This window comes from Rhincodon typus, chromosome 7, assembly GCF_021869965.1.
Source record: "Rhincodon typus isolate 14 chromosome 7, sRhiTyp1.1, whole genome shotgun sequence".
NCBI classification, from domain to species: Eukaryota; Metazoa; Chordata; class Chondrichthyes; order Orectolobiformes; family Rhincodontidae; genus Rhincodon; species Rhincodon typus.
In genome coordinates, this window is record NC_063338.1 from 22,962,223 (window position 1) to 22,990,108 (window position 27,886).

Consider the following 27,886-nt stretch of genomic DNA (forward strand, 5'->3'; position numbering starts at 1 on the left):
TGTAAGTCTTTTCTGAACCCTTTCAAGTTTCACAACATTTTTCCTGTAGCAGACTTCAATCAAATCATCCTTTAACTTCTAAATTTGAAACAAAACAGGCCATATTTGTATAATTTCTCCTCATTACTTTAACCCCTGAAATCCAAGTGTCGTTCTTGTAAACATTTATTGTGCTCCCTTCGAGGCCAAAATATCCATCCTAAGGTGTGGTGCCCAGATCTACTCAGTACTCCAAGTCTAACCAGGGTTTTGTATAGCTGCTGCAGCAGAAATTCTGTGTCCTTGTGACTTCAGTCCTCGAGATATAAAGAATTCCACTAGTCTTGATTACTTTCTGCACCTGTTCATGACATTTCAAAGGTTGATGCACCTGAACCCCCAAGTTTCTTGAGACATCCACTGTATTCATTGTATCTGCTGTGTATTACATGAAGGATATGCCGTTTGATTGAATTTCATAAGAGTTAATTTTTTTTGCCAGATGCAACAGATGACAAACAGATAAGTGATGAACTTCAGACAGTGACTGTAGCAGCGATAGCAGACAACAGTGGCTACGTTTTGCACCCACCCTCTTCGTTAACTTTGCCCAAAAAGACCTCACTCAGGTGTGTATGAACCAAAATTTGACTGGAAAAGTTAACAAAAAATTGGGTGGCCTTGAGAACATGATGTTTTGGTTACAAGTTAGGTATTGTTCAATAAGAGGGAAATGCAGAAAAGCAAAAGCCCCTTGAATAATGAGTGAGGTGGAAAGCATGATGACGCAGGCAAAGAGCCATTTTGATGTGTGTTAGATGAATTTTTCAAATAAGAATCAAGTCAAATACAATAAGTTGAAAAAAGGTGAGGAAAATAAGACAGTCAAGTGGAATACAAGGACAGAATTTCATAAAAGGAAATCCTGTAAATAGTCTGTGGCTAGTAAAAGTTCGGGTGGTGTCTGTTAAGGACAAAGAAGTGATGCATTGCACTGAGGTTCAGGGCATGTTAGGAATACTTAGTAAGTGCAAAGAGGATGTTGACAAAATAGTGGTAGATGTGAAGGTGGCAGTAAAAATGGATGGAATGAAAATGATGTGCAAAGATGCACTGGAAAAGGTGGCTACATTAAGACTGCAAAAAGTTGCCTGCTTCAAATTGTTTTCATCCCAGGTCCCTAGAAAGTCTTTTCATAATCCTCCAATTGTTCCTAGGTGGGAACAGTGGCAGAGAATTGGAAAGTGACAGATGTGACATTCTTTTTTTTCTGGCCAGTTGATTTAACATCAGAGGTGGCTAAGTTTTAAAAATCAGTCAGAAAAAAAGCTATGTAGGAACTCTTGCAAGCAGCTGCCCTGTTAATTGTCTCAATAGCAGTAAATCAAAGAAAATTTTTAAAAAGAATGCTAGAGCCAAAACCTAATTTTCTTTGACACTGATGAAGTAGCTTAAAAATTACAAGTTTATCAAAGTCTTAAACTATTTACCACTGTAATTGAAGGCAGGCTCTATCTTGATTCTAATTTTACCAATTTAAAAGAAAACCTTAGCAATTTTACTCTGAAGCATTATCTCAGAAATTCAAGGTATAATGCTGGATGTGCTAACAAGCTGAATGGCCTCCTTTCTGGAAGCATCATTACTTTTTACAACAGCTCTACATCCAGGTATAAAAATTAAATGAGGGTGTACCTGTCTTGACAATTATACACAGACAGAAGGTATAAGAGTAGGAATAGGCATCTGATTCATTGAGCTTCCTCTGCCATTTAACATAATCATGGCTGATCTGTTTGTAAACTCAGCTCCACCTCCCTGCCTACCTCTGATAGTCATTCACTCCTTTCTTACCAATAAATGAGCTACTGTTGCCTCAACAATATTCAAAGGCTCTGCTTCCAAAGAGGGACATTTAAGGAAGTGTTCTAAAGGCTGCAGTGCTACTCACAGGAATCATGTAACTAAGTGCTTTAAATATCGTCCTTTTTTTGTGTTTCAGAATGGTTGAAGATAATTTTCCTGTCCCACTACAGCCACTGCCAAACAACACCCCTGCCTGGGCCCGACGACTCCGAAGCTGTGAGGTTGATTAGCACTTGCATATCTGTTTTATTTGTGGATATTGCTACATATTGATTTTAATTTCAGTAATGTTTACTTTCAAGTACTTTTTGTTATGATCAATATATACTCTTGAGGGGATCAAATAAGCTGCATTTCATTGCAAGATCAAATCTAAAATTGCAATTAAAAGTGTAAGTACTGCTCAGGAGAGTACAGATTTTCATTAACAGCTCAGTACCACAAGTAAAGCAAACAACAAAAGTGATATAAGAGAATGTAATTTATTCATAAAAATAAATTTGAAAAGTGGAAAAATTCTGAGAAAAGTTTAATGTTTTAGGAGAGACTTATTCTCTTTCAGATACTTTATGTTCCTCTAGCATTTTCTGTTTTTAATACAGATTGACAAAATTCATTTCATGTTTCTGCATATTCTGTACCAAGGGAGAAGAGCACTCTGCTCTTCACTAAAAATTGATTCTGAAATTTTGTTGCTGGATTTGGATACTGCTCTGGCCCTCGTTGACCATGCACTATCTGTAATTAGCCTGAAGTGTGGTTCTGAACCCCTGTTGTGGGACGAGCAACAGTGAGGCAATATTATCATTTTCCCTATCCCTCATTTAAAAGCAATCTGACAGTTTATGCTGTTATATAAAGGTGCTTCACAACTAAAGTGGATAGTTAAATATGTGATGTACATTGGTTTCACCATGCAATTAGAAATTTCGATGCAAACCGGAAGCATAATATTTTATAAAATTGATGCTGGGTTGTCAGTATGATTATAGTTATCTGTAGTTTTTGTCTTTGTGGTTTATCTTCCCAAACAGTCCCTGTGTGATCATAGGGCTTAAACTACTGTCACTCAAGCTAGGCAAACTGAAAGAGAGCATTTCATGGCAGTCACAAGAATACAGTTGAGGGTGAAGATTTTTGGGCGTCTGTTTTATTCGTTCAAAATATCTGACCTCCTTTGTAATGGCATTTCAAGATTGGTGCCTCCCCATGATGGTATATTATGTTGTTTGAGAAGAGCTTTTTGATACCGGTCCTTAACTTGCCTTTGACCAGTTTGGACTTGTTGTTCTGTCCTGTGGGCATGACTTAAATCAAAATAATGCTAAAGATTAATCTCATCTACTGTATTTAGCATTTTATATCGCTGTAAGGAGCCCTCCCATCATTTAATTGCAGAGCACTATTTAGATTATTCTACTGCGCACAATTTCAAAATTTGCAGATCACAGAGCACTTGAAAGCTCCTGGCAAAAGAATTGAAGATGAGATAAGGAAACAATTTTTACTCAGCAAACAATTAGGATTGGATTGCACTGTTTGAGTGTTTAGTGGAGACAGATTCAGTCACAGTTTTCAAAAGAAAATTTGCTAAGTATTTGAAGACCAAGAAAAAAAAAAAATTGGACTATGGGCAAAGTGAGGACAGGGCAGCGGGATCAGCCAAGTTGCTGTTGTGAGATGAAGAATTGCTTCCCTTTCTGCTTTCTATGATTATTGTAGCTCAGTGATTAGAACTGAATATAAAATGCAGAAGTATAAACTGAGTAGAACAACTCACTGCCTGATATCATCAAACTGCAACTTTGAAGTTAGTGATGATGGAAGGAGTGGAGGCCAACAAGAAGAAAACATGGAGCATAGAAAAACTCAAAACATTAACGCTATATCTCTCTCTTTCTGTTAGATGCTGCCAGACCTGCTGAGTTTCTCCAGCACTCTCTACATTTGTCTTATGTAATTGTCTTAATTGCTCACTAATGTGTTCATTATTTCAGAAAATTGGAGACTCCTATCGTGGGTATTGTGAGAGTGAAACTGAATTGGAAAATGTATTAACTGTTCACAAGCAGCAAACACAAAGTGTTTGGGGAACACGACAGTCTCCAAGCCCTGCTAAACCTGCCACTCGGCTGATGTGGAAATCTCAATATGTACCATATGACGGAATCCCATTCGTCAATGCAGGTCAGGATAGGCTACTTGTTTGGAAATAATTGCTTTCCGCTAGAGAGATTTTGTTGACAGTTATTGGGTAACTAAATATGTGTAGAATTTGTTTTAATCCTCCTGGCCCACTTAATGTATTTTCACTCACTTTACTGGAATTCTTCCTGTTCCATCTTCGTTCGTATACCTAAACAGTAGAGATCTTGGCTTTTGCCCATGTTAGCTTTGACTTAGAGTACAACCAGAGGGCAGTTTGTATAATCCTGTAGGAAATTGTTTAGCTCATTGTGATTGTGCCGGTTCTTTGCACGAGCTGTCATCTGTAAATGTTTACTTTTCAAATAGTTGCCTACTTCCCCATAAAACTTATGTATGCTACTTCCATAACTGTTTTTGGTATGTTCATATAATTTACATGAAAAAGAAGTTACCTATACCTTTCCATCATTCAGTTGGGCCTGATTTTAACCAACTCACCCCTTCAGTGAAATTCAGTTTTTATTTTAACCTTATCAAAAGTACTTATTTCAAATGATCCTATCAGATTTCATTTAAATCTTTTTATTCTGCTTTGGGGCAATAAAAGGTCCAAATTTCATAATTGAAGCTTCTCCAGGATTATTCTAGTGAATCTCTTCCATACTTTTGCCATCCTTACTAAAGTGGGATGCGTAGACTTAATTGATGCAATTTTTGTTTATCACAATCTAAATTTCTTTTAGTAGGTTTAACATTACTGTTTGCATTACACATTAGCACCTATATTTTAAATGTGTATTTATTTAATTAGCTTTACTACTGTCCATTAAAAATGTCTGTCTGGACCCCTGGGTGTCTTTGCTATTTAATCCCTTAAAATTTGCCATTTTGTGTGAATTTCTTCTCATTTTTCTAAATTCCAAAACACATCATCTCATTTTTCTCAAAAGTAAGCATCATCTGAAGTATGATTGCTTAGTTTACTGTCCTCACTATGTCCCCTCTTGAGTTGCTCAGAGGTAACCTCACTCCCTAGTTAAGCCACTTACATGGGAGCTTGTGAGAAGTTTTGAAAATCAAACATGCATGGTTTGTTGCAGTTTGGCCACACGTATCTTGACTTTCGCAAACAACTGTCCTTACTTAATATTACATCCTTCCAAGTAAGTATTTGATTAAGACTATTGCTAGTATTAGGCTGACTAGTCTATAGTTGCTACTTATCCCTTCTTGAGTGAAAGTATTAAGTTCTAGTCTTGTAGCAGAATTGCTACATTGATAAATGTTTAAAAAGAAATTGATGCCAGAGCCACTCTTGCTTTCTTTCTGACTTCGTCATTCTAAGATGTGAGCCTTTTTTTTTTTGAAATGTAATGTTCCTAATTGAAATCTGGATATGGTGTTGAATTTTGTTTGCTGATATTATTGTTCCTTGGCCTACAGATGAGACTGACGCTGCAATAATTTGCAAAATGTAAAGTGTGTTCCTTTGGCACAGTATTTGAAAGCTGTTTTCATTCAATCACTCTATAGTATTAAAATATTAGTGCTTAATTTTTTGTGACAGCATTTTACAGTTTGCTAAATGTCCAGTGGTATTGTAGTTATGATATTTAACTAATAACCAAATCGTTCAAATCTCATCAGGACAAGTTGTGAAATTGAAATTAGCAAAGTAGAAAAAATGATCATAGAATTTACTGGCATTTGGTTAAAAACCAAAATGCTTCACAGGCTATTTCGTTTTTAAGAAGAAGTTAGATAAGTACCTGTGGGAGAAGGGAATGAAAACAGAAAATGTTGGAAGTGTTCAGCAGGTCTGGCAGGTTCTGTGAAGAGGGAAACAGTTAATGTTACAAGTCTGTGATCTTTCACAAGAGCACCTAGACCTAAAATATTAATTGTTGCTTTCTGTATAGATGTTGCCAAACCTGAGTGTTTCTGGAACTTTCTGCTTTTATTTCAGGTTTCCAGCCTTTGTAATCCCTTGGATTGGAACAACATTTTGATGCAATGTGTGAAGGGGTTGGGTGCCTCCTCTAAAGGCTTTTAACATTGCTGTCAATCCTTTCTGTAACCCCTGGGGGGCAATATTTTTATGATAAAGCTTGGGCAAGTGTTACACCTTCATGTTTGTGCTTTCTGGCAACACTAATTTTAAGCCAGCTGTTGTTTTCAGTTTACAGATTTTAGGAGAGTGTAATTTGGCTCACCATGTACATATGCTCCTTACAGGAAGCAGGGCTATTGTCATGGAGTGCCAATTTGGACCAAGGCGCAAAGGAGTTCAACCTAAGAAAATAGAACAAGAGAGCATCTCAAATCAGTATTATAAGGCAACCTGTGCTGCACGGTAAGAATCCTGTTTGAATAATACAAATAAATATATATAGTTTAACAAAAACAGAAGTCGCTGGAAAAGCTCAGTGGGTCAGGCAGCATTTATAAAGAGAAATCAAAGTTAAAGTTTCGGGTCCGGTGACCCTTCCTTAGAAGGCTGCCCTGCTGTTCTGAGGAAGGGTCGCTGGACCTGAAAAGTTAACTCTGATTTCTTTTCACAGATGCTACCAGATCTGCTGAGCTTTTCCAGCAACTTCTGTTTTTGTTTCTGATTTACAGCATCTCCAGTTCTTTTGGTTTTTTAATATTGTCTGAAACGACAACTTTTGTGGACTGCTGGAATCTACTTAAATGCAGTGTAGCACAAAGACTGGAAATAGCTTGCTACATTCACTGCTTTTATTGAGTATGTCAAATTGAATATTATCCCAACGTTGCTAACTTATCAGACTGCTGAGCCAATATCCAGTGCTGGCTGAGCAGAAATTTTCTCCAGTTAAATTTTGGGAGACAGAAGATATTGTTTGCAGTCCTAGCTCCCAACTCTATTGCTGGGTTAGCAGCTTCATCCCTCTTCCTCTCCTTGTCTCTCTCGTGTGATCTCTCTTTTTGTTTTTCTCTCTCTCTCTCTCTCTCTCTCTGCCACCCATCTGAGCTTGAACCAGTCTGTTCATGATTTTATGGATGCTTATGACCTTGAGATGAACATCTGACTGCATATTCGCTAAGATCATGTTTTTCACCTCCATAACATCAGCACTCGAGCTGCTGTCACAGCTCATACGCTGCTGATTCATGTATTTTCTGCCTTTAGACTTGACATTTGCAGCGCATCTTTGACTGTGATCTTGCTTTCTATCCTCTATAAGTGTGAGGTTGCCCAAAACCATGCTTCAGCTGTCTTGATTCATACCAGCCTCCTTCACCTGGCTGGCTTCCATTGGCTCCTGGTCAAGAAATATGTTGATTTTTAAAATTCTTAAATCAGGAGCGGCTTATTTGGTAATGGTCACTTCTGAGTCACAAGATTCTGAGTTCGAGCCCTATTCCACAGCTTCATCCGCAAGTAGTTCTTCTTGTCCTTAGAATGGAGACAACCGTGCAAGGCTGTGTTTACTAATGTTCCTCATTGCTTTGAGAATCTGTTTGTGGAAAGCTGCCTGAATCTCACCAGCCCTTGTGGCTCTTGTAAAATAGGCAATTCTGAGATATTAATCCAGCCATAATGATGGTGTTGTACATTCAAGTTAAGATTGTGAGTGACATGGAGGGGACCTTGGGAGAATTATAGTTCCATGACATTTATTGAGTAACCAAAGTGTAATGGTTATTTTACTGAAGCTGCAACTCAAAGATCACAAATTCAAATCCCACCTGGCAGATTGTAAATTTGACTTCATAGAAGGGAACTTTTAATGACTATCCTGTTTTGAAATTCCAGTCATAAATTATGTGGTAGATTCTTATTTCCCATTAAATTGACCTAACCAGCGATTCACTTGTAAATAATTAATGCAAAGTTACAATAATAAATTTGTTAATTGCTTGCAAGAGGGTCAAGTTGAGGTTTTTCAACTTGTCTTCAATGAATCGATCCAACTGTCATGGAGCCAAGTTTGTAGAGTGTTGAAAAGTTGCCTGTCTCTCATGCTTTTTTGGATATTTGTTTATCACGAATGCTGCTACATTAATGAATCAAAGCCGTGGCATACTTTGCAATGTTCTCGTGACAATTCTCTCACCAAATTTTTTTCTGATTATCTGGTCGAGTGAACTTCATCTGTAGTTGAATAGATCATACGGTGAAACTTGCTAGAGCATCATCCTGTGTTTTATTTTTACATTGCCCAAGTATTTAAATTTCTTGCAACACCTAGTTTCAGATTTCTGAATTTTAAGAACTGAAATTTAATAAGTTAAATAATTTGATATCCAAATACTCTCTTAGACAAACATATTTAGGTGTACAATTGATTGAGGGGGGCGGTGGGGGGAAGAGAAATAATCAGTGTTTCAAAGTTGATTGAAGGTTCACGCCACATTCAAAGGTCTAGGCAGAACAGCCCTTTAAAGTTTATTTAGTTGTATTAAAAATGTTTACAAACATCAACCTCATATGGTGAGCTAATGATCTAAACCTAACCAAGCACATAATAAGGCCATCCTTCCACTGAAGCCACAATTTAAGGCGCAAGATGAAAACTGATATGTCATTTGAAGAACCTTTGCACAACACCAGAAGGATGTATACATGCTTTCTCAATTTCGAAAATATTTAAGAGACTTTGTCCCCTGTTAATTCTGTTCACAACCCCTGATAACTTTATTGTGCAGTAATAGTGTTCTATCCTGGACCAGGAGGCCTGGAATCAAGTCCTACCTGCCCCAGAGGTGTAAAATCATAGAATCCCTACAGTTTGGAAACAAGCCCTTTGGCCCAAAAAATCCACACCGAACATCAGACCATCCCACCCAGACCCATTCCCCTGTAACTGACCTAATCTACACATCCCTGAACACTATGGGCAATTTAGTATGGCCAGTTTACCTAACCTGAACGTCTTTGGACTGTGGGAGGAAACAGGAGGAAACCCATGCAGACACAGGGAGAATGTGCAAACTCCGCACAGACAGTCGCCCGAGGGTGGAATCGAACCCAGGTTGCTGGCACTGTGAGGCAGCAGTGCTAACCATTGAGTCACCGTGCCGCCTCAAATGTACTAACATCTCTGATCAGGTTGATTACAAAAGTAGGTAAATTGTTTTAAAGAAAAATAAAAACTAAGACCGTTTTAAAGAACTGTTGTTACTATTTCAGAATGCAACTTATCTGGTTTTTTTTTATTATGCTCCAGGATCTACATTAAAAAAGTGCGGAAATTTCCAGAATACAGGGTTCCCACAGATCCTAAGATCGATAAGAAGATTATTCGACAAGAACAGGAAAAGGCCTTCAATATGTTGAAGAAAAATGGATTTGATGTAGGAGGAGTTGTCAGGTAGAAATTTTGCATGTGTGGAAGAGAATTGGTCTATGATTAGTTTACTGGAATTTTCATTCATAGCCATCCGTTACTTCATTTGACTCATCATTTATTTTGTTAAACCCTTGATTGTTATTTAAAGTCTTCTGATATCATTATGTAATTCATATGTATATGAGGGCTTTAAGGACTAAAAAAAAAAGTTGTTTGGGGGAAGATTTTAACTTTCAATTGCAATTTTCTAAAATGAGGGGCAGGGTTTTACTGTGGACTTCTGAACCCTGCAGTCAGGCTCAAATGAGGACAGATGCCTACACGTTGTGGAAAACAAACATCTGTTGCGCTTTTCTCTGTTATAACCCTTAAGTGACCAAAAGGCAGGCTTACCATCCAATTAAGGATGGCTGGTGGGCCCTTTAGCTGGGGAATCTAATAGGCCTTCCAGCTTGAAAGTAGCAACAAGTTGCCATGGTGAATAAGTGAGGGAGAAGACTCCCCCAGATGGAGCTGCCCTTTCTCCAACTTCTTCCACACTTAAAATAAATACCCTTTGCAACTAGGCCAGCACTATGGTGGTCAGTCTCTCCTCATTGTGACCATTGCTGCTGCTGCAGCACCTAAGCTGGCAGGAGACCGCTAGGCCTGCTTGATGCGCCAACTTGAAAATCCTAGTCAGTCTCAATTTACAGGTGTCTGTCGACCTTCAGTGGCTTAATAGACTACAAGCTGCTTGCCGGTAGGTTGCTCTATCACCTGCAGGGGAATGGCCTGGAGTGCTGTGGGACCAGAGACTGGTGGTGCAAAATTCTGTATATCTCCCTTCTCCACTACTGCCAGCACCACCACTAACAATTCAGACTAAAAAGCCTTACTTGGGATTCTAGGCAAAAGGTAAGGTTTTCATCCCATGTGTATTTTTCATTGGGTACTGTAGTTAAGGGCTGAACTATTAATCCATAGGCCCAGGTTAATGTTCTGGGGACATGGGTTCAAATTGCACCATTGACATGAGCTTAAATTCAGTTAATGAACTTGAGATGAAAGCTAGTCTCGGTTTTGTGATCATCATTGTCCAAACCTACCCTTCTGATTCGTTAATGTCCTTTAGGAAAAGTAATCTGTCCCTCTGGCCTTCATGTGACTCCAGACCCACAGAAATATGTTTGATTTAACTGGCCTCTGAAACGGCCTAGTAAATTACTCCATTCAAGAGCAGTTGGGAATGGATAACGAATGTTGGCCTTGAACACAAAGAGAAGTTGCTGGAAAACCTCAAGGTCTGGCAGCATCTGTGAAGAAGAAAATTCAGAGTTAACATTTTAGGTCTGGTGACACTTGCTCAGAACTGTTGGCCTTGCTTGCGCTGCCGATGTCCCATAATTTTTCTTTAGAAAAAAGGCCTTGATTAATGACCCCCACAGCTGAGCTCAAATTTCACTCTAGTGACTTGGAAATTTAAATTCAGCAATTTATATAGAAACTAGAATGGAATGGTGAGTTGTGTCTAGAATACTGGAAATTGACGAACTGTTGTGAAAACCATTCTGGTTGCTAATGTCCTTTTAAGGAAGAAAAGCTGCCATCTGTACACAATCTGACCTATATCTGATTCCAGAGCCACGGCAATATGATTCGACTCCAACATTAATGAACCAAGAAAAAAACTATCATTATCCCAGGGGTGTAGCTAAGGTGAATGGCAGGTGTCTTTTCCTTGGGATGGGGAATTTCAAGACTAGGAGGAATATTTTGAAGGTGAGAGGAGAAAGATCTAAAAAAGACATATGGGGCAATTTTTTTTTTAACACAGTGGTTCGTGTGTGGAATGAACTTCAAGAGGAAGTGATACATTTGGATAAGTACATGAATTAGAAATGTTTAGACGGATATTGGCCAAGCGCAGGCAAGTGGGACTAGTTTAGTTTGGCAAAATGGTTGGCATGGACTGGTTGGACTGAAGGGTCTGTTTCCATGTTGTTCGAGTTTATGACTCAATGACTCAACAACTATACCATTCAATAATAGTTGGTTAAAGTTATGCGTTAACACTTCTCTTTAGGTCATGCATTTCTCAGTAACGTTTTTGCAAATATGTTCCTTCAACTCATTTGCCACTATTTGACAGTCTCTTAAGTACACCAAATAGTGTTATGTTCCCATATTGTTTGTTAACTTCAAATCCTTGATTTGACCCTTCGAGGGTTATTTCTAGCAGTGTAATGCAACTTAACTGACTTTCCTAACCCCTTCTTTCCTAAATCCCTTATGCCAATGACTACTAAACATCCAATTCTCTCTTGGGTCAGGTCTCATTTATCATCAGTCCATCATATTTGTACCTGCAGCTCATCAAATCATATTTGTGCATTTACATGCTTGCACACTGTAATCTTGAAGCTCTTTGTAGTTTTCATGATATCTCCTAAATATGTTTTTTAACTGTTTTCCCCCGGTCCTCTGCACACTTGGGTGTCTACTTGTTATACTATATAATAGTGCCCAGCTCCTGATTGAACGAATTTAAATCGCCCCAATAGCACTAATTAACTTGCCCACTAAGATATTGACACCACTTCTGTGTTTGTGCAACCAGTCATGCTTGAACACAAAACTTGTTCCAATATTCCAGGAATCCAAATCCCACTTGCCTGTGCCATGACTGTAACAATGCAGTGACCTGTCATGTCCTCTGACTTTTATTCTGCATGGCCTGTTTCATTTGGAGTAATCCAACAACTGCTATTTTTAAAAATATTTTCAAAATTGCTTCATGGAGCATAAGAAACCTTTGCTTAGGTTAGAGATGGGAACTATTACATTTAATCATATTTGAGTCCACATCTTTGTATCACAAGGGTCATATTCTCTTAAGAATTTGAAAAGATCACACTCCTCTTTTCCAAATGATTGCAATTGTCAATCTCTTTCAGTCTGTAGGTGAGCTGATGAAATTATTTAAGATTTATAGGGACTCTAACATGGGGCTGATCGCACTGGGTGTTGTTCCCAGAATTCTGTACTGACCACTGATGGGTTTTACCCACAGTGTTATTGACAATGTTCATGTTGCCACAGGTGGTATGTACAGTTACCCACACCACAAGCTCACCAGTACCATGATCAAGATGGTTCTTATTTACCAACGCCTCCACCACCACCCCCACCATCATTTGTTTCTGTTGAAGAGGACGATGTTGGAATGATGGATGAAAATGGGATATTGCCTTCGCGTCTACACCCACGTGTTACTGAGAAGATTAGAGAACTGGTCGCTCAGGGAATTGACCAGGTGTACATGGTCCGGAAGCAGTTAAGGTTTGTTTTTGGTGTACACAAAGTTTTGCTTCAAAAAGAAAATGTATTTATAAATCAGTGCAATAATGCAAAGTTTTATGTCACCACATAATGTAAAGAATTCCATGTTAATAACTATCCGGAGTTATACAGAAGACTTGTATTATTAAATGGAAGTGGCAGCTTATTTTCCATAGTCACAATACAAAAGGCAGCTGAACCAGCTTTAAGATTTTCAGATAAATGACTTGTGAATTGTCATTTTTTGCTGTTATATTTTTAATCATTCTTTTATATTTTACCTTCAGTAGAAGTCTAGGGTTCCTAGGCATGCTTAGGAATTGAATTTATAATTTATGTTAAAGTGGATTTTATTGTGAACAAGATTTATTTTTAAAGGCACATGCATGGAAATGTGATTCAAAATGTTTACATTTTGTTTCCTGATGATTTTCATTTACATAAAGTTCTGATGCCATTTGAGTGGTGGAGGAAGCGATTGGAAGAAAGTAATGACCCTTGCATTGTGAGAAATATGGATTAAAAGCCACGCAACTGATTTTTTAAAAAAGTCATTCATGGGACATCAGCATCCCTGCAAGATCAACGTTTTTTGCACGTTCCTAGTTGTCCTTGAGAAAGTGATGCTGAGCCAACATCATCCAATCCCTGTTGCTCATGTCTTCTATGTAATTGAGGAGGGAATTCTAGGATTAGGACTCTCTGACAAATAACACATTCAGGAGAAAAAAAAATCAGAGTTAACAATTATTGGCTACTCTGAAATGAACTGTTTCCTCACAATCGGTTATGTTTTGTCCACCAACTGTACTAAAATCAAAACAGGAGAATTCATAATCAGTCAAATAAATGCACATCCAGCCAGTTATTATCCAATTTGTTAGTTGTTAATAATTTTGAAATATTGTTCACTTTTATTTGGCTATAGGCAGCCTATTGAACCTAAGATGGTGTTCTATTTGATCATGATTACATTTGTTGTGTCAGGATGAACTGTGTTTTTCACTTTAGGTCTTGTCGACTTGGTATTTGTCACCACTGTGGACAGACTGTAATGTTGTTTCATTATCTGATGTTGAAGTATTGAACTGTCTTATTTGATGCAATAATCTGGGCTGTGTTTGATCATCTGTTTTTCTTGCAGAAAGTTTGTGGAAAGAGAATTATTTAAACCTGATGATGTTCCTGAAAGACACAATCTCTCCTTCTTTCCAACTGTCAATGACATCAAAAACCACATCCACGAAGCACAATTAGCACTACAGAGAGGCGAGCTGGAGTATATATCCGGATCAATGACTGCAGCGGTAAGATATATGTTTTTTTTTATTCAGTGTGCCGTTAACTATTTGACCTGGAGCAGGGGAATGGGTGGGTGTGACGGTCTTCTGTGCTCCATTTGTGTCACCGGCAGCAGACTTGTACTTCTGCATTAGACCTGAGAATTTTTATCACTGGTTATAGGTCTTTTTGGCTAATTAATGCCCTCATTTAATTTGTTGAGGTGTTTTGTTTAGTTCTCACGTTTTTTCACTTAAGCAAAATATTGTTTGAAACTATTTTATGGCTGTTGTACAGGCGTACAGCAGCATCTATAATTTGCATTTAGGTAGTTAAAACATACAATTGCTTCAATGTCCATACTCTACTGCTGTGATGTCACCTCCATGTTTATGAATTGGGGATTGAGTTGTTGACTGTTCCATGGTTAGTTCTGGATGTCCACAGGAGCATTTTGAATTTTCCATTCAAGGACCATGTTTTCACGCCTGCTATTGTTTGGTTTAGGGTTGTCTGTGACATGCACAACACAGCAAAACCAGGGACCTTTTGGTGTTGATTCTTACAGAAAGTATTTGTTTGAGATACTTTTTCTCCAATAAGCCTGGCTTAGTGGAGGATGATAGCGTCATGTCAAATAGATGAGGGAAGCAACAGCGCGGGCATTTAAAGTGTTGGATTTGACTTGAGGATTCCAGTGACATACCAAATTAGTGTTTGCTTGGATTGTGATTTCAGATAAACCTGTTGGACTATAACCTGGTGTTGTGTGATTTTTGACTTTGTCCACCCCAGTCCAACACTGGCACTTCCACATCTTCACTTGGATGATATCAACCAAGAATAAAAACAAACTTCTATTTGTACAGTATCTTTAATGTGAGTACCAATGGAAGTACCTTTAGAAATGTCTTGAAGGAAGGACTGCCTTCAAGGAGGAAGAGAGGTGCGAAGGGAATTCCAGAGCTTAGGGAACAATGTTGGAATAATTAAAATTGAGAATATTCAAAAGGCCAAAATTAGATGAGTGCAGATACCTCAGAGGATTGTGAGGTTGGAAGAGGTAATAGAGATAGGGAGTGGCAAGACGTGGAGAGACCTAAAAATAAGAAAATTTAAAATCGAGGCTTGTCAAGCTACCAGTCAATTATGAGTCATGTGGCAATGCAGGAGCAGAGTTTGCATATTATCAAGATTATTACAGTAGGCAGAATATGGGAATCCAGTCAAGAAAGAATAAAGATAGGGCTTTTGTGGTGCAATAGTGGTGTCCCTATCTCTGAACTAGGAGAACTGGATTCAAGTACCACTTGCTCTAGAGGTGTATAATAACATCTCTGAACTGGTTGATTAGAAAATATCTAGAAGTAACAAAGGCATGAATGAGTGTTGTAACAGGATATGAGTTGAGGCAAAGGTGAATCGGACAATGTTACCTGGAAAATCCTAGTTATGGTATAGATATGTGGTCAGATACTCTATCTTGGGGTGAAATTATCATCGAGGTTTCAAACAGTCTGATCAGCCTCAGATAGTTATCAGGGAGAGGAATAGAATTTGTATTAAGGGTATAGTATTTGTAATAGGGACTGAAGTAAATGACTTCAGTCTTTTCAATATTTAATTGGATGAAATGCCTCGTTCAGGACTAAATGTCTCATACGTTTTCAACAGCAGAGAATCAAGAAAGGGGGTGTTGAGAGAGAGCTGGGTATGGTCAGTGTACTTGTAAAAGCTAACTCTGTTTTTAGGGGATGCCACTGAGATGTCATCCTTAGAAGGAAGGTCAGGGATTGATCTTGGGTTATACCAGATGTAATAGAATTTGTGATAATAGAATAAGAAAATATACTGACTGCAATTTGATGAATAATGATTGAAGCAATTGACTGCAGTCCCACTCAGTTTGGCTCAGGTGGCCTTTGGAGGAGGATGGCATGGTCAACTGTTAAAGGCTGCAGAGAAGTTATAAATGTTGAGGATGGTTAGTTTGGTTGAGAATAGTGCTATGGCAGGTCTATGAAAGATGGTTGTGGACTATCCGGTATTCAATGACTCTGGGAAAGAGAGGCAGTTTGGAAATTAGGTAGTAATTGCAATGATCATGGGTTTTTTTTTAATTTGGGAGGAGTAGTGACCGATTTAAAAAATAGGGTGACAACACTTGACAACTGTTAACAATATTGGCCAGGCGGTAAAGTTGGGTGGTTGCATTACTGGGGATTGTGTTGATGTAGAAGGAGGTGCAACTAATGGACAAAATGATGACAGAAGGCATGAAGAGAAATTGTAAAGAAAGATAGAAGTTCAGGGCTAATTGGGGGAGCTTTAGGTGATGTTTGGTCCAGTGGACTGGTGGAAGGAGAGGAAATAGCAGTACCAAGTTATTGTATTGTCTTTATTTTCGTGGCAGTTAACTAACCTGTTCAGGCGGGTTGTTGGAGTTAGAGGAGAAGGCAGGAAGGATTTAAAAAAGATTGTTTTCGACGAGGGAATACTAGAAGTAAGAAATTATCTATGCTTTCCAGGATGATCCTGAAATAAATGAAAGCAATGTCAGCCGATGAAAGCAATGTTTCCTAATGTTTCATCTGATCCAGCCAGACCTAACAGTGAATGGTGAACCAAACTGTCTGTCATCAAATCAAGCATGCTACTTTTGGCCCATTCCAGTCTAATGGAGTACATAGGGATGTTGCTGATATCTAAAGCACAGATGATACTCCCCAGCTTTTGCTGGGCAGTTTCTGGACCTGGTTGGTCTTCATTATCTTCATTGGAGTGTCTCGCTTTTTCAGATGGTCCTGGAATGTTAGTGCTGTTATTCAAACTTCACTCTGAAATATTTCTGAATGGGGGTACTGTACAATATTGCAATGGAAGGTCAGTTTCAGGATGCATTTAGTGTTCTTCCTGTCAAGGTGGAATGCAATAACTGTGTTTTTGAGGGCATTGAAATGTCTGCTTCTGTTACTAGTATAGAGTCATCTACCTGTGCGAATTTCTGCAAAGTTGTTCTGTGATGTCTTTCAAAGGCATTGAAGATCATCTGTGTAGTTACTGAGCCTTGTGGCAGTTTGGTCTTCAGGAACCATAGAACGTAGAACAGTACAGCACAGTACAGCCCTTCGGCCCACGATGTTGTGCCAAACTTTTACCTGAAACCTAAGGTCTATCTAACCTCCACCGCTTCCTTATACTATCATCCATATGCCTATCTAATAGCTGCTTAAATGCCCCTAATGAGGCCGACTCCACTACCTGCTCTGGCAATGCATTCCACGCCCCTACCACACTCTGAGTAAAGAACCTACCTCTGACGTCTCCCCGATATCTACCTCCTTTCACTTTAAAACTATGTCCCCTCGTAAAAGCTACCTCCACTTTAGGAAAAAGTCTGTGGCTGTCTACTCTATCTATACCTCTGATCATTTTGTACATTTTGGTCATTTTGGTGACCTGATTTTCAAATGAATATGCAACCATCTACCCAGTGTTGTCCATAGCTGGCATAGTGTTTTGAGGGACGATGTCTATGAGCTTGAGTTCTTAAAGCTCAATACGTTGTAGCCTGATAGTTGGTTTATAGATTCTGCAGTCTTTTTCTGGAATCTGGCTTCAGTACCAAAACTTTGTAGAAGAAACTAGTGATGTCAGCTTAGATCATGGCCCATCCAAACTCCCCAAATCAATCGGACCCTGAATAATTCCGATGATGTTCCAAGCAGTTGACTTAAAAGTCTGCACTGATTGCTGAGGTAATTCTGAATTTAAGAAAACCATATTTGTCTGCCCTTATTATTTTCCCAACATTACATTCTGAATGATTGCAATGGTAAAAAGGAAATGATGTCTGCTGGAGAATTGTCAAGGTGTTGGGTACAAGAAAGATTTGCAATAATAATGTGAAAAATATGGGTTACCCCTGTTAACAGAGGATGAACATTTGTGACCCCTTTTCATGTGGGGGATGACCTAATAGAAATATTCAAAATTCTAAAAAGTTTTACTCGCTTCAACAGTTTCTGTTTGTGACAAGGAACAAAATTAGGAGCTGCCGATATAAAATAATCATTAAGAAGTCAAATAGGAAATTAAGAAGAAAGCTTTCTGTCCAGAGTGTAATAGAAATTCTTACTACTGGGAATGGTTGAATAGAAGATTGCAGATAAGATTGAGGGAGAAAGGGAATGGAGGAGTATGCTGACAAAATCAGTTCAGATTAAGTGGGCAAAGGCTCAACTGGATCATAATTGCAAACCAGAACTGGTTGGGCTATATATGCTGTACAATACCATGAATACATTTTGCACAAAAACCTCAGGATATGGTTTAATGAAGCACTTCCATACTGTCACGCAAGACAGAATCAGACACAAATGGGAAACATTTTCAAGGTTTTATCCTCTCTCAGATGAATCCAGCAGTTGCTGGTATGATGCTAATTGAGAGATCACTGTTTTTCTGTTCTTGTTTGTCTCATTCCCTAAAAATAAAAATCAGATTGCATCATATAAATCTACAGCTGAGAGTGGCTGAAACCCTGATGCTGACCAGAAAACAGTGTTTAATTTTTAAAAGTAGAAAATATCCAATGCACTCTTGAAGATGCCAATATGATTTTTCATCCTTACTGTGTTAGTTGAACTCTGGTGGAATAGGGCAATGCAGTTGATATCACTGATGTTGAGCTTGGGAGGATGAGATTAAGTCAGAGCTCCTGTCCCTACCCTTAGTTTATTAATCTGTGCTGAGTATATATGTGAAGAGTTGGGTGAGCACATAATCAACTGCATTTCTCTCAAAAGCATTAGCTTGCAGTGGTAATTTGACTGTGGTTCACACATGCAGAATGTCCATTTGAACAACATATTACCGGTCTGTTGCCACCATGGAAACACATACTAGCAAAGAATTTAATGCTTTCAGAAGAAGGGAGAAATTTTAAGAAAACAAACGAATATCTGAGGAATGCATTTTAAAGCGACTCATTTAAGTATTCTTTCAACTTCATATCCTCAACTATCAAGGATTAATTTTTGTATGTGGTTACAATTGGTAAACTGCATATCTGTTTGATGAAATCTTTGTCAGTATTAGTAGCAGTCAGCATCAATCATTGGAAGTCACTTAGGCCAGCTGCCTTTTTACCCAAATAAGTAAGATGACATTCTCTTCTGTTATAGGCAAGAGGCAGAGAAGTAGGATATGAAAATGGGGAGCAGTGGCCATTCCAGTAAATTCCTCAGGCCTCGATGTAAGGGTTCAAATCGACTGCTGACTTGATTATATACAGTTTGGTGAACAGAGTACAAGGGTTACAGCTAGGGATCCAGCCTGTAACGCGGATGAGCAAGGATCCCATATTGGACCTAGTGGATATGTCTGCCAAAACTTTGCCCATCCCACATAGGATGCAACAGTGATAACGTAGGAGAGCATGACTCAGGTAATGGTTTGTAGCATTACACGTAGACATATCTTGTTCTCCAGATTTTCAAAAATGTCTTGTTACACTTGATAGGCAGCCAAACCTGGCAGTCACCCAGCAGGTCAAATAGCAACATAAATGTACAAAATACCTTTAACATATTCAAACACCCAATGAAATTCACAGGCATATCAGGCAAAACTTGACATGAAGCGACATTTTTGAAAACAAAAGCCGAAGTGTGATTGAAGAAGTAGATTTTAAGGTGTACTTTTAGAGGAATGTTGAGAAGTGGGAAAAGTTAGTGGGGGACTAATTCTAAAATTTAGGTGGAAGCAGCAGGTAGTAACCTTCCTTCCTGAATACCATTAGTTTAGTGAGAGGACACTTAAGAGTCATCTACATTGCTATGCATTTGAAGTCTCATATTGCCAACGCAGATGAGACTTTTTTTTTTCTTCTAAAGGACTCTGACAATCTGGTAGAATTATGGTCACGATTTGTAATGTATCATATTCCAGATTCTGTTTGTTTAATTGAATATGAATTCTTCAGGCACTATAGTGAAATTTGAACTCCAGCACCCTCATCATTAGTCTAGGCCTCATGATTTGAACAGAGATGAGATTTTAAAATTGATGCATTGTTCGACATGAGTGAACACTTTGTGAATTTGAATATGGATCTGAGATGAGCTTAAGTTTGCAGTGGATGTAAGTTGGGAAGTTGTCTAGGAGTGTATTTGAGGTGCAGGCAGAAAAACATACAGTTCCTTTGTTTAGCTGTGTTTGGAGCATTAGATGCAGGTCTACAGAATTTAAAAAAAATATACATTCATGGGTTGTAAGCGTCTCTGGTATGGCCAGCATTTTTTTTTTTGCCCATTCCTAATTTCCATTCAGAAGGTGTGATTCAAGCGGCTGAGGTACTCCCACAGCCCTGTTAGAAGGGAGTTCTAGTAATTTGACCAAATGATAGTGGCTGAGATAACATTGGCCCAATTGTAATGTCACCATAAATCCTAGACTTGAACAAAATGACTGCAGTCTGAATCCTTGACCTTTTGCACTTTGCCAAGCTAACAGTTTTCTACTTTCTGGCTGATTTCTAGAAGTGGTTCCCTTTCTTAGACATGAACTTTCAAGCATTTGAAAATAACAACGATCAATGTCCATAGAATCTATCCCAAATAGTTGTGTTGCAGTTGAACACAATAACCACTTGTGTTTCTCACTAACTAATAGCCAAGTAATCTCCTAAAATGGGCACAATGCAGAAAGTTACCAATTGTGGGAGATGCTTCTCCAATCCCCAAAGACAATCGTAACAAGTTCCGTGAGGCACAAAATCCAATACTCTTCAATGGATTGAAAATATACTGACAGTTTTCTAAACATGTCAGCTGAATTTGTAAGTATTCCTAGAAACAACCTTAATGAGAATGGCACCCAATCAGGCCACCTTATTGTAAAGAGTATATTTGTGAATATAACATTATCTATACTCTATTAGTACAATACCAAGTTATTCACCAAGCTATTGCATAGCTGCATGACGGGGGGAAAAAAGCAAGGAAACAAAATTGTGACAACTGATCTGTGGAAATTTTTTTTTTAAAATCTTACCACTAGGAAGTGCGTGAGATTTACATAAACTTAATTCACTCTTGGATCTTGTGTGCACTTTATCCTCCTCTTCGTTTTGTGACCACTGACTGAAATGATGCTTGACATAATGCTGTTGGATTACTGTTTGGATTAACAAAATAACAGGATTAGCGGAGTAGTGTGGATAACAATAATTGGCATTCCAGGTTTTGAAAGATTAATATTTTACAGTGCAAGATTTTCTTTAACAAATTTTGGTGAATTATACAGCTATGATCTGATGTCTTGTCTGTTGTTTTTGGTGATTCAGATGAATTGTAAATATCCCCCGTTATTTGAACATTCCATGCACGCACACAAATAGTCTCCCTATTTATCTCATTGATGGTTGTAGAATCTTTCTATGTGTGACTATGATATTTGACTATGTAAATATTTGAGTGTTCTAATTAATTGTAAAGTAATTGTATGTCATGGACAAACCACTTGCCCCTAGATGCAAGATTAAGATATAAAACAGTTAGCAAACTTATGCTCTCATTGTGATCTGTACATGAGCATCAATGGTTGAGTCATTGACTTCTGTTCTGCCTCCTATCTATTTCTGTTTAACTTGCAAAGATTATTTTTCCAGCTGCAATGGACGGCTTCCAATGGGAGTCTTCAGACAGAGACAGTCACAGTCACACTTGCATCCACACAAGGAGATGGTAAGTGGTGGGACAAATTTTATATGGCATTGTAGTCTCAAACTTATTGTTGAATAAAACTTGACCATAACTACCATGACCTCTATTAAAATGCAAGACTATAGCAAGAATAAAAGAGCTATTATCATTGAGATTGTGTTTCTTTCATAATATCTCCATTGAGAGTAGTAGCATATTTCCTCTTAAGTAAAAAAGTTAAACGTTAAATTAAAAAAATCCCACTCTAGAAGTTTGAACACCTAATCCATACTCCTAATTTTATGCAATATTGAGGGAGTACTGTTCTGTAAACTGAGATTCCCTTCTGCCCTCTTGAGTAAAAGTACTGTTCAAAGACCAGCAAGGAAATCTTCCACAATATCCTGTCCAACAGTCATTCTCTTCACCAGTAACAGTAAAATAGTATTTGTTCATTATCTCATCTTATGCTTTGACCCTTATTACATATAAATTGACTGTTGCAATTCTGACATTAGAACAATGATCACAAAGTACTTTAGCTTTGGTGCGTCTTGAAATCACAAAAGACGATATATAATGCAAATTCTTTCTTTTTCCAAATGATTGCAGTGCTGCAGATTCTCTGACAAAGTGGGTAGACAGAGAAGTATACCTCTTCATGATACTGTAAAAATTAATTGTAATATGTAAAGAAACTATAGGTTAGTTTACCATGCAGAGGTATGTCTTGGGGAATCCTGTGATGCCCTGGAGTGACACTTCTATTAGGAAGTGATTTAAATTATGTCATCTTAAAAGCATGAATGAATTTCTGATGCAATTAACTTGCACATCCATTTAAGTATTTTTAATCTGAGGAAATAATACTTACCATACAAATGTATGCAGTCTGAACTGTGCTCGTATGTTGTCTTTCCATCCTAATATAAATGAACTCCGCACTTTGGTAGAAAAGTTGATATCTCAAGACAAAGTTTATACATCGCCTCTCACTTCCACAAAAACAAAGGAACTTTAAGAACATAACAAACTGAACTGAAATTTAAATTCACAATGTTGTCTGCAGAGATCAGATGAAAAACAAATGTATTTGCTCTTAATTGATTAGTTCTGCTTCTGTCACATCTACATTCAGTGTTGCTGGAGTAGAAATTGCCATATAAGATAGTATATACAAAATGCACTCCCTTAATATATTACCTTTAGTGGAGCTTATTGAGATTTTACCCAGCAATGTTACTGCAGAAAGCTAACCAGAGAATGCAAGCCATTTCAGTTAGGTATCCTAAAGTGTTCCATGGATTTGAATAGCTATGTCACAGACTGTTTAATTGTATCTTATGCATGATGAGAGGCAGTTGCTGTCATTGGCTTTCAATGTGCATTTGGTGAGACCCTTGTCGTGATTGTTGCAGACTTAGGAACAAGCTAGTTTGGAAGAAATTTGCAGCTTAAAACATGTTTTTTAACAGTTAGAAGTGGTAAAAGGAGTATGCATTTTCTCTTGTGTTGTCATTCCACAGAAAGTACTACAGCTGATTCAATCATCACAAAGGTGGAGTCAGCCCAGATGGTGAATACACTATCTCCAGAGACAAACCAACTTTCACCTTCACTTACCTCACTGCAACCAAAGCTTTTTGCACAGTTACAGGTTAGACCAATAGTTGTTCTTCTAAAATAAACACAGATTTTCACCTTTCCTGGTCTGATTTTCATTTCTTCAATAACGTTCCTTTTTTGCAGGTTCTAGCTTCAAAGCTTACTTTCAGAACTCATTACTAGCATTCTAATTCTTGAGACTATTTACTGCTGAAACCTGTCATCCGTGCTTTGGTTACATTCAAATTGTACTATTCCAATGCTCTCCTGATTTGCAGTCCCAAGTGCTTTAAGCATAATATTATCCAGAACTCTGCTCTACGTATCGTACCTCTTAACAAGTCTTGATTATCTATCACACTGCACTTGGTGACCTACATTGGTTCCAAGTCCACTGAAGCCTCAAACTTCAAATACTGAATCTTACGTTCAGAAGTCTCTGAGGCATTGCTCGTCCCTGTTTCTGTAATTTCTTTCTTCCTTCCTTAGAACCTTCTGACTACTTTGTTCTTCCATCTGCAAATTCTTTTGCAAACTTCTCTTCCTTTAACCCACCATTGAAAATCTTTTCAACTTTCTGGACCCTAAGTTCTGGAATTCCCAGCCTAAATTGCTGTTTTTCTTCTCTTTTATCCTTTAAGACACTACTGAAAATAAGAATTTGGTCATTTCTAACTTTTCATCCTTTGACTCAGCATTTGCTTTTGTCAGAACCACTGAGAGTGGCTTGCTTTGTTGAATACACGATGTAAGTGCAAATTGTTGTTTTTGTATGTGTGCTTTAAAATGTCAGCTTTTTTGTATATATTATTGTATATAGTTTTGACATCTGTACAGTTACAATTTTTTCTCCTCCTTTACTGAACCTTCGCCTTGGGGTTGTCAACATCCCAGGAAAGAAAATTAGAGATCAGTAACGCGGCAAGTTTACGCATTATAAATCAGCAAACAATATATCATATACATATTAAAATTTGTTTCTAAAGTACTTAATTAAAAATGTTATTAAATGTACTTGTAGCTTTCAATCAAGCTATCCATATCCCTTGGTGGTAGAAGATACTTTGAAGCCTTTCTCTATCCCTCATTCAACCCTTAAAACAAGACTGTTTGCCAATACTCTCAATAACTAGTCCCTCTGCACTCCCCTCTTTTCCCCTTCATATAATAGTCAGTCTTTCTTCCGCCGTAAGCATCCACCATTCACACTAATCAGCCTGTTTTCTACCACTGCTGCCGCCTGCTTCCACTCGCATTGTGATCAGCCTCTCCTTCATCTCTACCTTACCCCCCACGCACAGCAATCCCCTTCCAAAAAAAGCCACAAAAAGTAATTAGTGCCTTGCTCATCACCATATACCCATGATTTTACCACTGCTGCAAACTCCAATTTTGGATTTACATGCCAGTGACAGTGAAGCAGAGTCGCCAGCCAAATATAAGGTGCCTGTACAACAAACAGAAAAGTTTGAAGCTGCCACTCACTTTCATGGCTCTGCTGCATAAACTCCCAGATTTTTCTGCACTCAGACAGTCATTGAATGGCCCTTGCCTACCTTTGTCTGTGCCATGCTGGTTCTCAGACATCCTGGGCCTATTCAGCACTTGCTTTGAGAAACTCTTCGTAAGGTATTGGGTACTTTGGACTTGCCACCTTTCCGTTTGTTGTTTGGTGATCAATGCAATGGGTTTGGAGCTGTCTCTCCAGTGTCTGCTATCTAATACCTGGCAGGTAGGGGAACCTGCAACCCCAAATACTGTTTCTGCAGATTGATTCCAAAGTTTGGAATCAACTGCCCTAAGCTGTTTAGGCAACTTGCACCCACATAATAGCATTTATAGTTTTTTTTTTGTTCACGTGATTTTCCTCTCTTCTGCTGAAGACTATCCTTGATATTCTTTTCTGCTATTGTGAAGAACAGAATTCTACCAATTTACCTCTGTATAGAAAAGTTCTGTTTTTTTTCTTTGTAAGTTAATAGGTTTTGGCTCACCCTTTCAGCTTATATATAAAGCATAACATAAGAAATAGGAGCAGGAGTCGACTATTCAGTTCATCGAGCCTGTTCCACCATTCTATACAATCATGGCTGAGCTGCCTCAACTCCACCTTCCTGCTCACCCTTGTATCCCATGATTTGTTGAGCAACCAGAAGTCTAAACATCTTAACTGTATACGATAATGGAGCATCCATAATGGAATTCAGAAAGTTCACAACCCTCTGAGTGATAAAAGTGGCTCTCCATATCTCGGTCTGAAATAATTGATCTCTTACCCTGGTACTCTGTCCATGTGTCCTAGTTTTCCTGGCAGGGAAAACAGCCTCTGACTCCTGTGTCATATCCCTTCAGAAACATATGTTTCAGTGAGATTGTTTTTCATTTATCTAAATTTCAGAGATTATAGGCCCAATTTGCACAGCCTGTCATTATAGGATGACATTCATATCCCATGAATCTAGTGAATCTTGATTGTGCCTCAGTCAACCCCAGCCAAAGCAAGAACTTTCCTAAATGTGAATGTGATTATGTCCTGGTAACCACCTTTCTCCTTAAGAATGCCTCTATTATATGATTGAATTTCTTTCAAAACATTGGTTATTTTCTGTAATTCATTTCCTGCTGTTTGCAAATTGTTTTCTTTCTTTCTCTCAAGGGCTTACAGTTACAGCCAGCCTTTGCTTCTGATGCAGCCCAAGCAGTTGTTACATTGAACTCCCATCAACCAGGCATCAGCAGTCCTTCCGCAGTGCCAGAAACCAGCAGCCCTACTACACAGCAGCAGCAGGTTTTCAGTCAAGCACACTTTCTGCAACTCAGCAGCTCATTGTCGGAATGTGACTCTGCAGCTTCCACCTTGGTTGGTGTGTCAGTATCTGAGCAGAATATGGTCAGTATGGGACAGCTGGTGACAGTAGGAGCATCTGTTGGTGGAGACACAGGCGTTGATAGAGGAGTTCATCAGATATTGCTTGGATCTGGGCAAACCATCCCTGTACAGATCATGGAAACCTCATCACCTTCCACAGTTGGTAAGTTCATTTGTTTTACTTGTTGCTGAAATTTGGTGTTCAAATTTTAATACAAAAGCAAAATTCTGGATCTTAACTGAAAACAGAAAATAATGGAAATACGCAGCAGGTCAAACACATTGTGGACAGAACAACAAAGTTTTATGTATTAACTTGATAACCTTTCGTGGTAACTGGGAAATGTTAAGAATACAAGTGATTTTAACAAGCATCATCCATCATTTCAAGCCACCATATTGCCATTCCCTCTCTCTACCCTCACCCCAACTACCCCGTGCCATAGTCTTTGCTGAACTCCGACTTTTGGATTTGATGTGGTCAATGTAGTTGTTTAGTTTATTCAGTACTTTTGGATTGATACCACACCACAAACAGGAAGTTCAAAAAATGTTCTACATTTATTTTGTGGATATTAATGAGCATCTTCTTTCATTTCAATCCATAGTAATGCTCTTTGCTTTACTTTTCTTTTACCTCCAATGTTACTGTAGCTCAGGGAAGCCGTATCAGCCACATCAAAGAGGAATCTGAAGATGGGAGTCTAGCTGTAGCCAGGACCTGCATGCCTGAGATAGCTGGACCAGGAGACTGAAGATCTTCATCCACTTCATGTATACAACTAAAGAAACTGGTGGTTCCCAATGATTAAGCATCCTGGTGCGGGGAGATTCCTGAGCTATCATGGAATATACAAGAGGTCCTGGTGGCAGACAAAGACCGGGTTGAAGTTTGCAGTACAGTAATGGAAATGGGTTTGTATGCTTTGAAAGGAGAGAACTTTTTTCATTTTTGCCACATGCATGAACCTTCTGCTCAGCCTGCTTTGTAAGAATGAACATTAAGGGCATTTGAACGTATTAACAATAATTAACTGCTCAGAGCTGCTTAATGAAATATTCTCAGTTTTACCGTCTACCTTGTATGTATCCGTGAAAAACACATTGCCAGCTGGTGTTGGAGCCATGCCAGCAACATCAGGATCATCATAAGTATACATTTTACTGCAAGGCTGCTGCCACTTGGTATTATCTATTGATTTTTCTGGTGCTGGTACCAGTTCTGATGAAAATACATGAATTAAAAGCATGCTGGATCCGATCAGACTAAATATTTATTCACAAATGTACGGAAACAGTGGAAAATGTGGAGTGATTTGTACTGGCTTTGGTGCCAGAAACGGAGCCATGTTTGAGGTCTCATGTTATCTTCAGAACTGCAGAGAGGAAGTCACTCAGGATTTTCCGGACATACAGCATGCAGAGCTTGAACATGCAATTAGGTTTGAATTCTGAGCTCTAAGCCTTGGAAGTTCAGTACCAGAAAGTATTCTTCTGAAACCTGACATGAGTGGACGTTTGTTACCAACTTATTTGCTGGGTTCCGAGCAGCAGCAGTCACTACTATGTATTGGAATGTTTGCTCGTTACTTAAAGTAGCAAGAACCCAGAGATGCAAAATTCCAATTAAAAAAGATTTTTATTTCTTTAACTCTTATTCAAAAAGATGTACATTGTATTTGAAGATTAACTCTCCCTCTTGGACTGTTGGGAGGGGAAAGACAATTCTGGGAGAATTGTATTGCTCTTACCGAGTAAGCCAGTGAAATTGTGATTTGAGATTTTTTTTAATG

General features: G+C 38.4%; 2 protein-coding genes across 5 annotated transcripts in view; one reads left to right on the forward strand and one right to left on the reverse strand.

Annotated features, from left to right (window-relative positions):
* Nucleotides 1-27,886, reverse strand: part of LOC109937504 (collagen alpha-3(VI) chain-like) — a 747,545-nt gene that overhangs the window by 716,151 nt on the left and 3,508 nt on the right. The window lies entirely within an intron of this gene.
* The window catches only part of LOC109935532 (calcium-responsive transcription factor), a 51,759-nt gene extending 23,873 nt beyond the window's left edge, over nt 1-27,886 (forward strand). For 3 of the 4 annotated variants that reach the window (XM_020534170.2, XM_048599151.1, XM_048599152.1), the window contains 11 exons: nt 482-608; nt 1,982-2,066; nt 3,843-4,032; nt 6,229-6,346; nt 9,189-9,332; nt 12,393-12,632; nt 13,777-13,939; nt 21,586-21,661; nt 23,146-23,276; nt 25,881-26,256; nt 26,748-27,880. In XM_020534170.2, coding sequence (XP_020389759.1) covers nt 482-608; nt 1,982-2,066; nt 3,843-4,032; nt 6,229-6,346; nt 9,189-9,332; nt 12,393-12,632; nt 13,777-13,939; nt 21,586-21,661; nt 23,146-23,276; nt 25,881-26,256; nt 26,748-26,848 — 1,751 coding nt within the window. In that variant the 3' untranslated portion in view covers nt 26,849-27,880. Of the gene's footprint in view, nt 1-481; nt 609-1,981; nt 2,067-3,842; nt 4,033-6,228; nt 6,347-9,188; nt 9,333-12,392; nt 12,633-13,776; nt 13,940-21,585; nt 21,662-23,145; nt 23,277-25,880; nt 26,257-26,747 lie in introns of all 4 variants that reach the window. The other variant, XM_020534168.2, reaches the window with a different exon arrangement.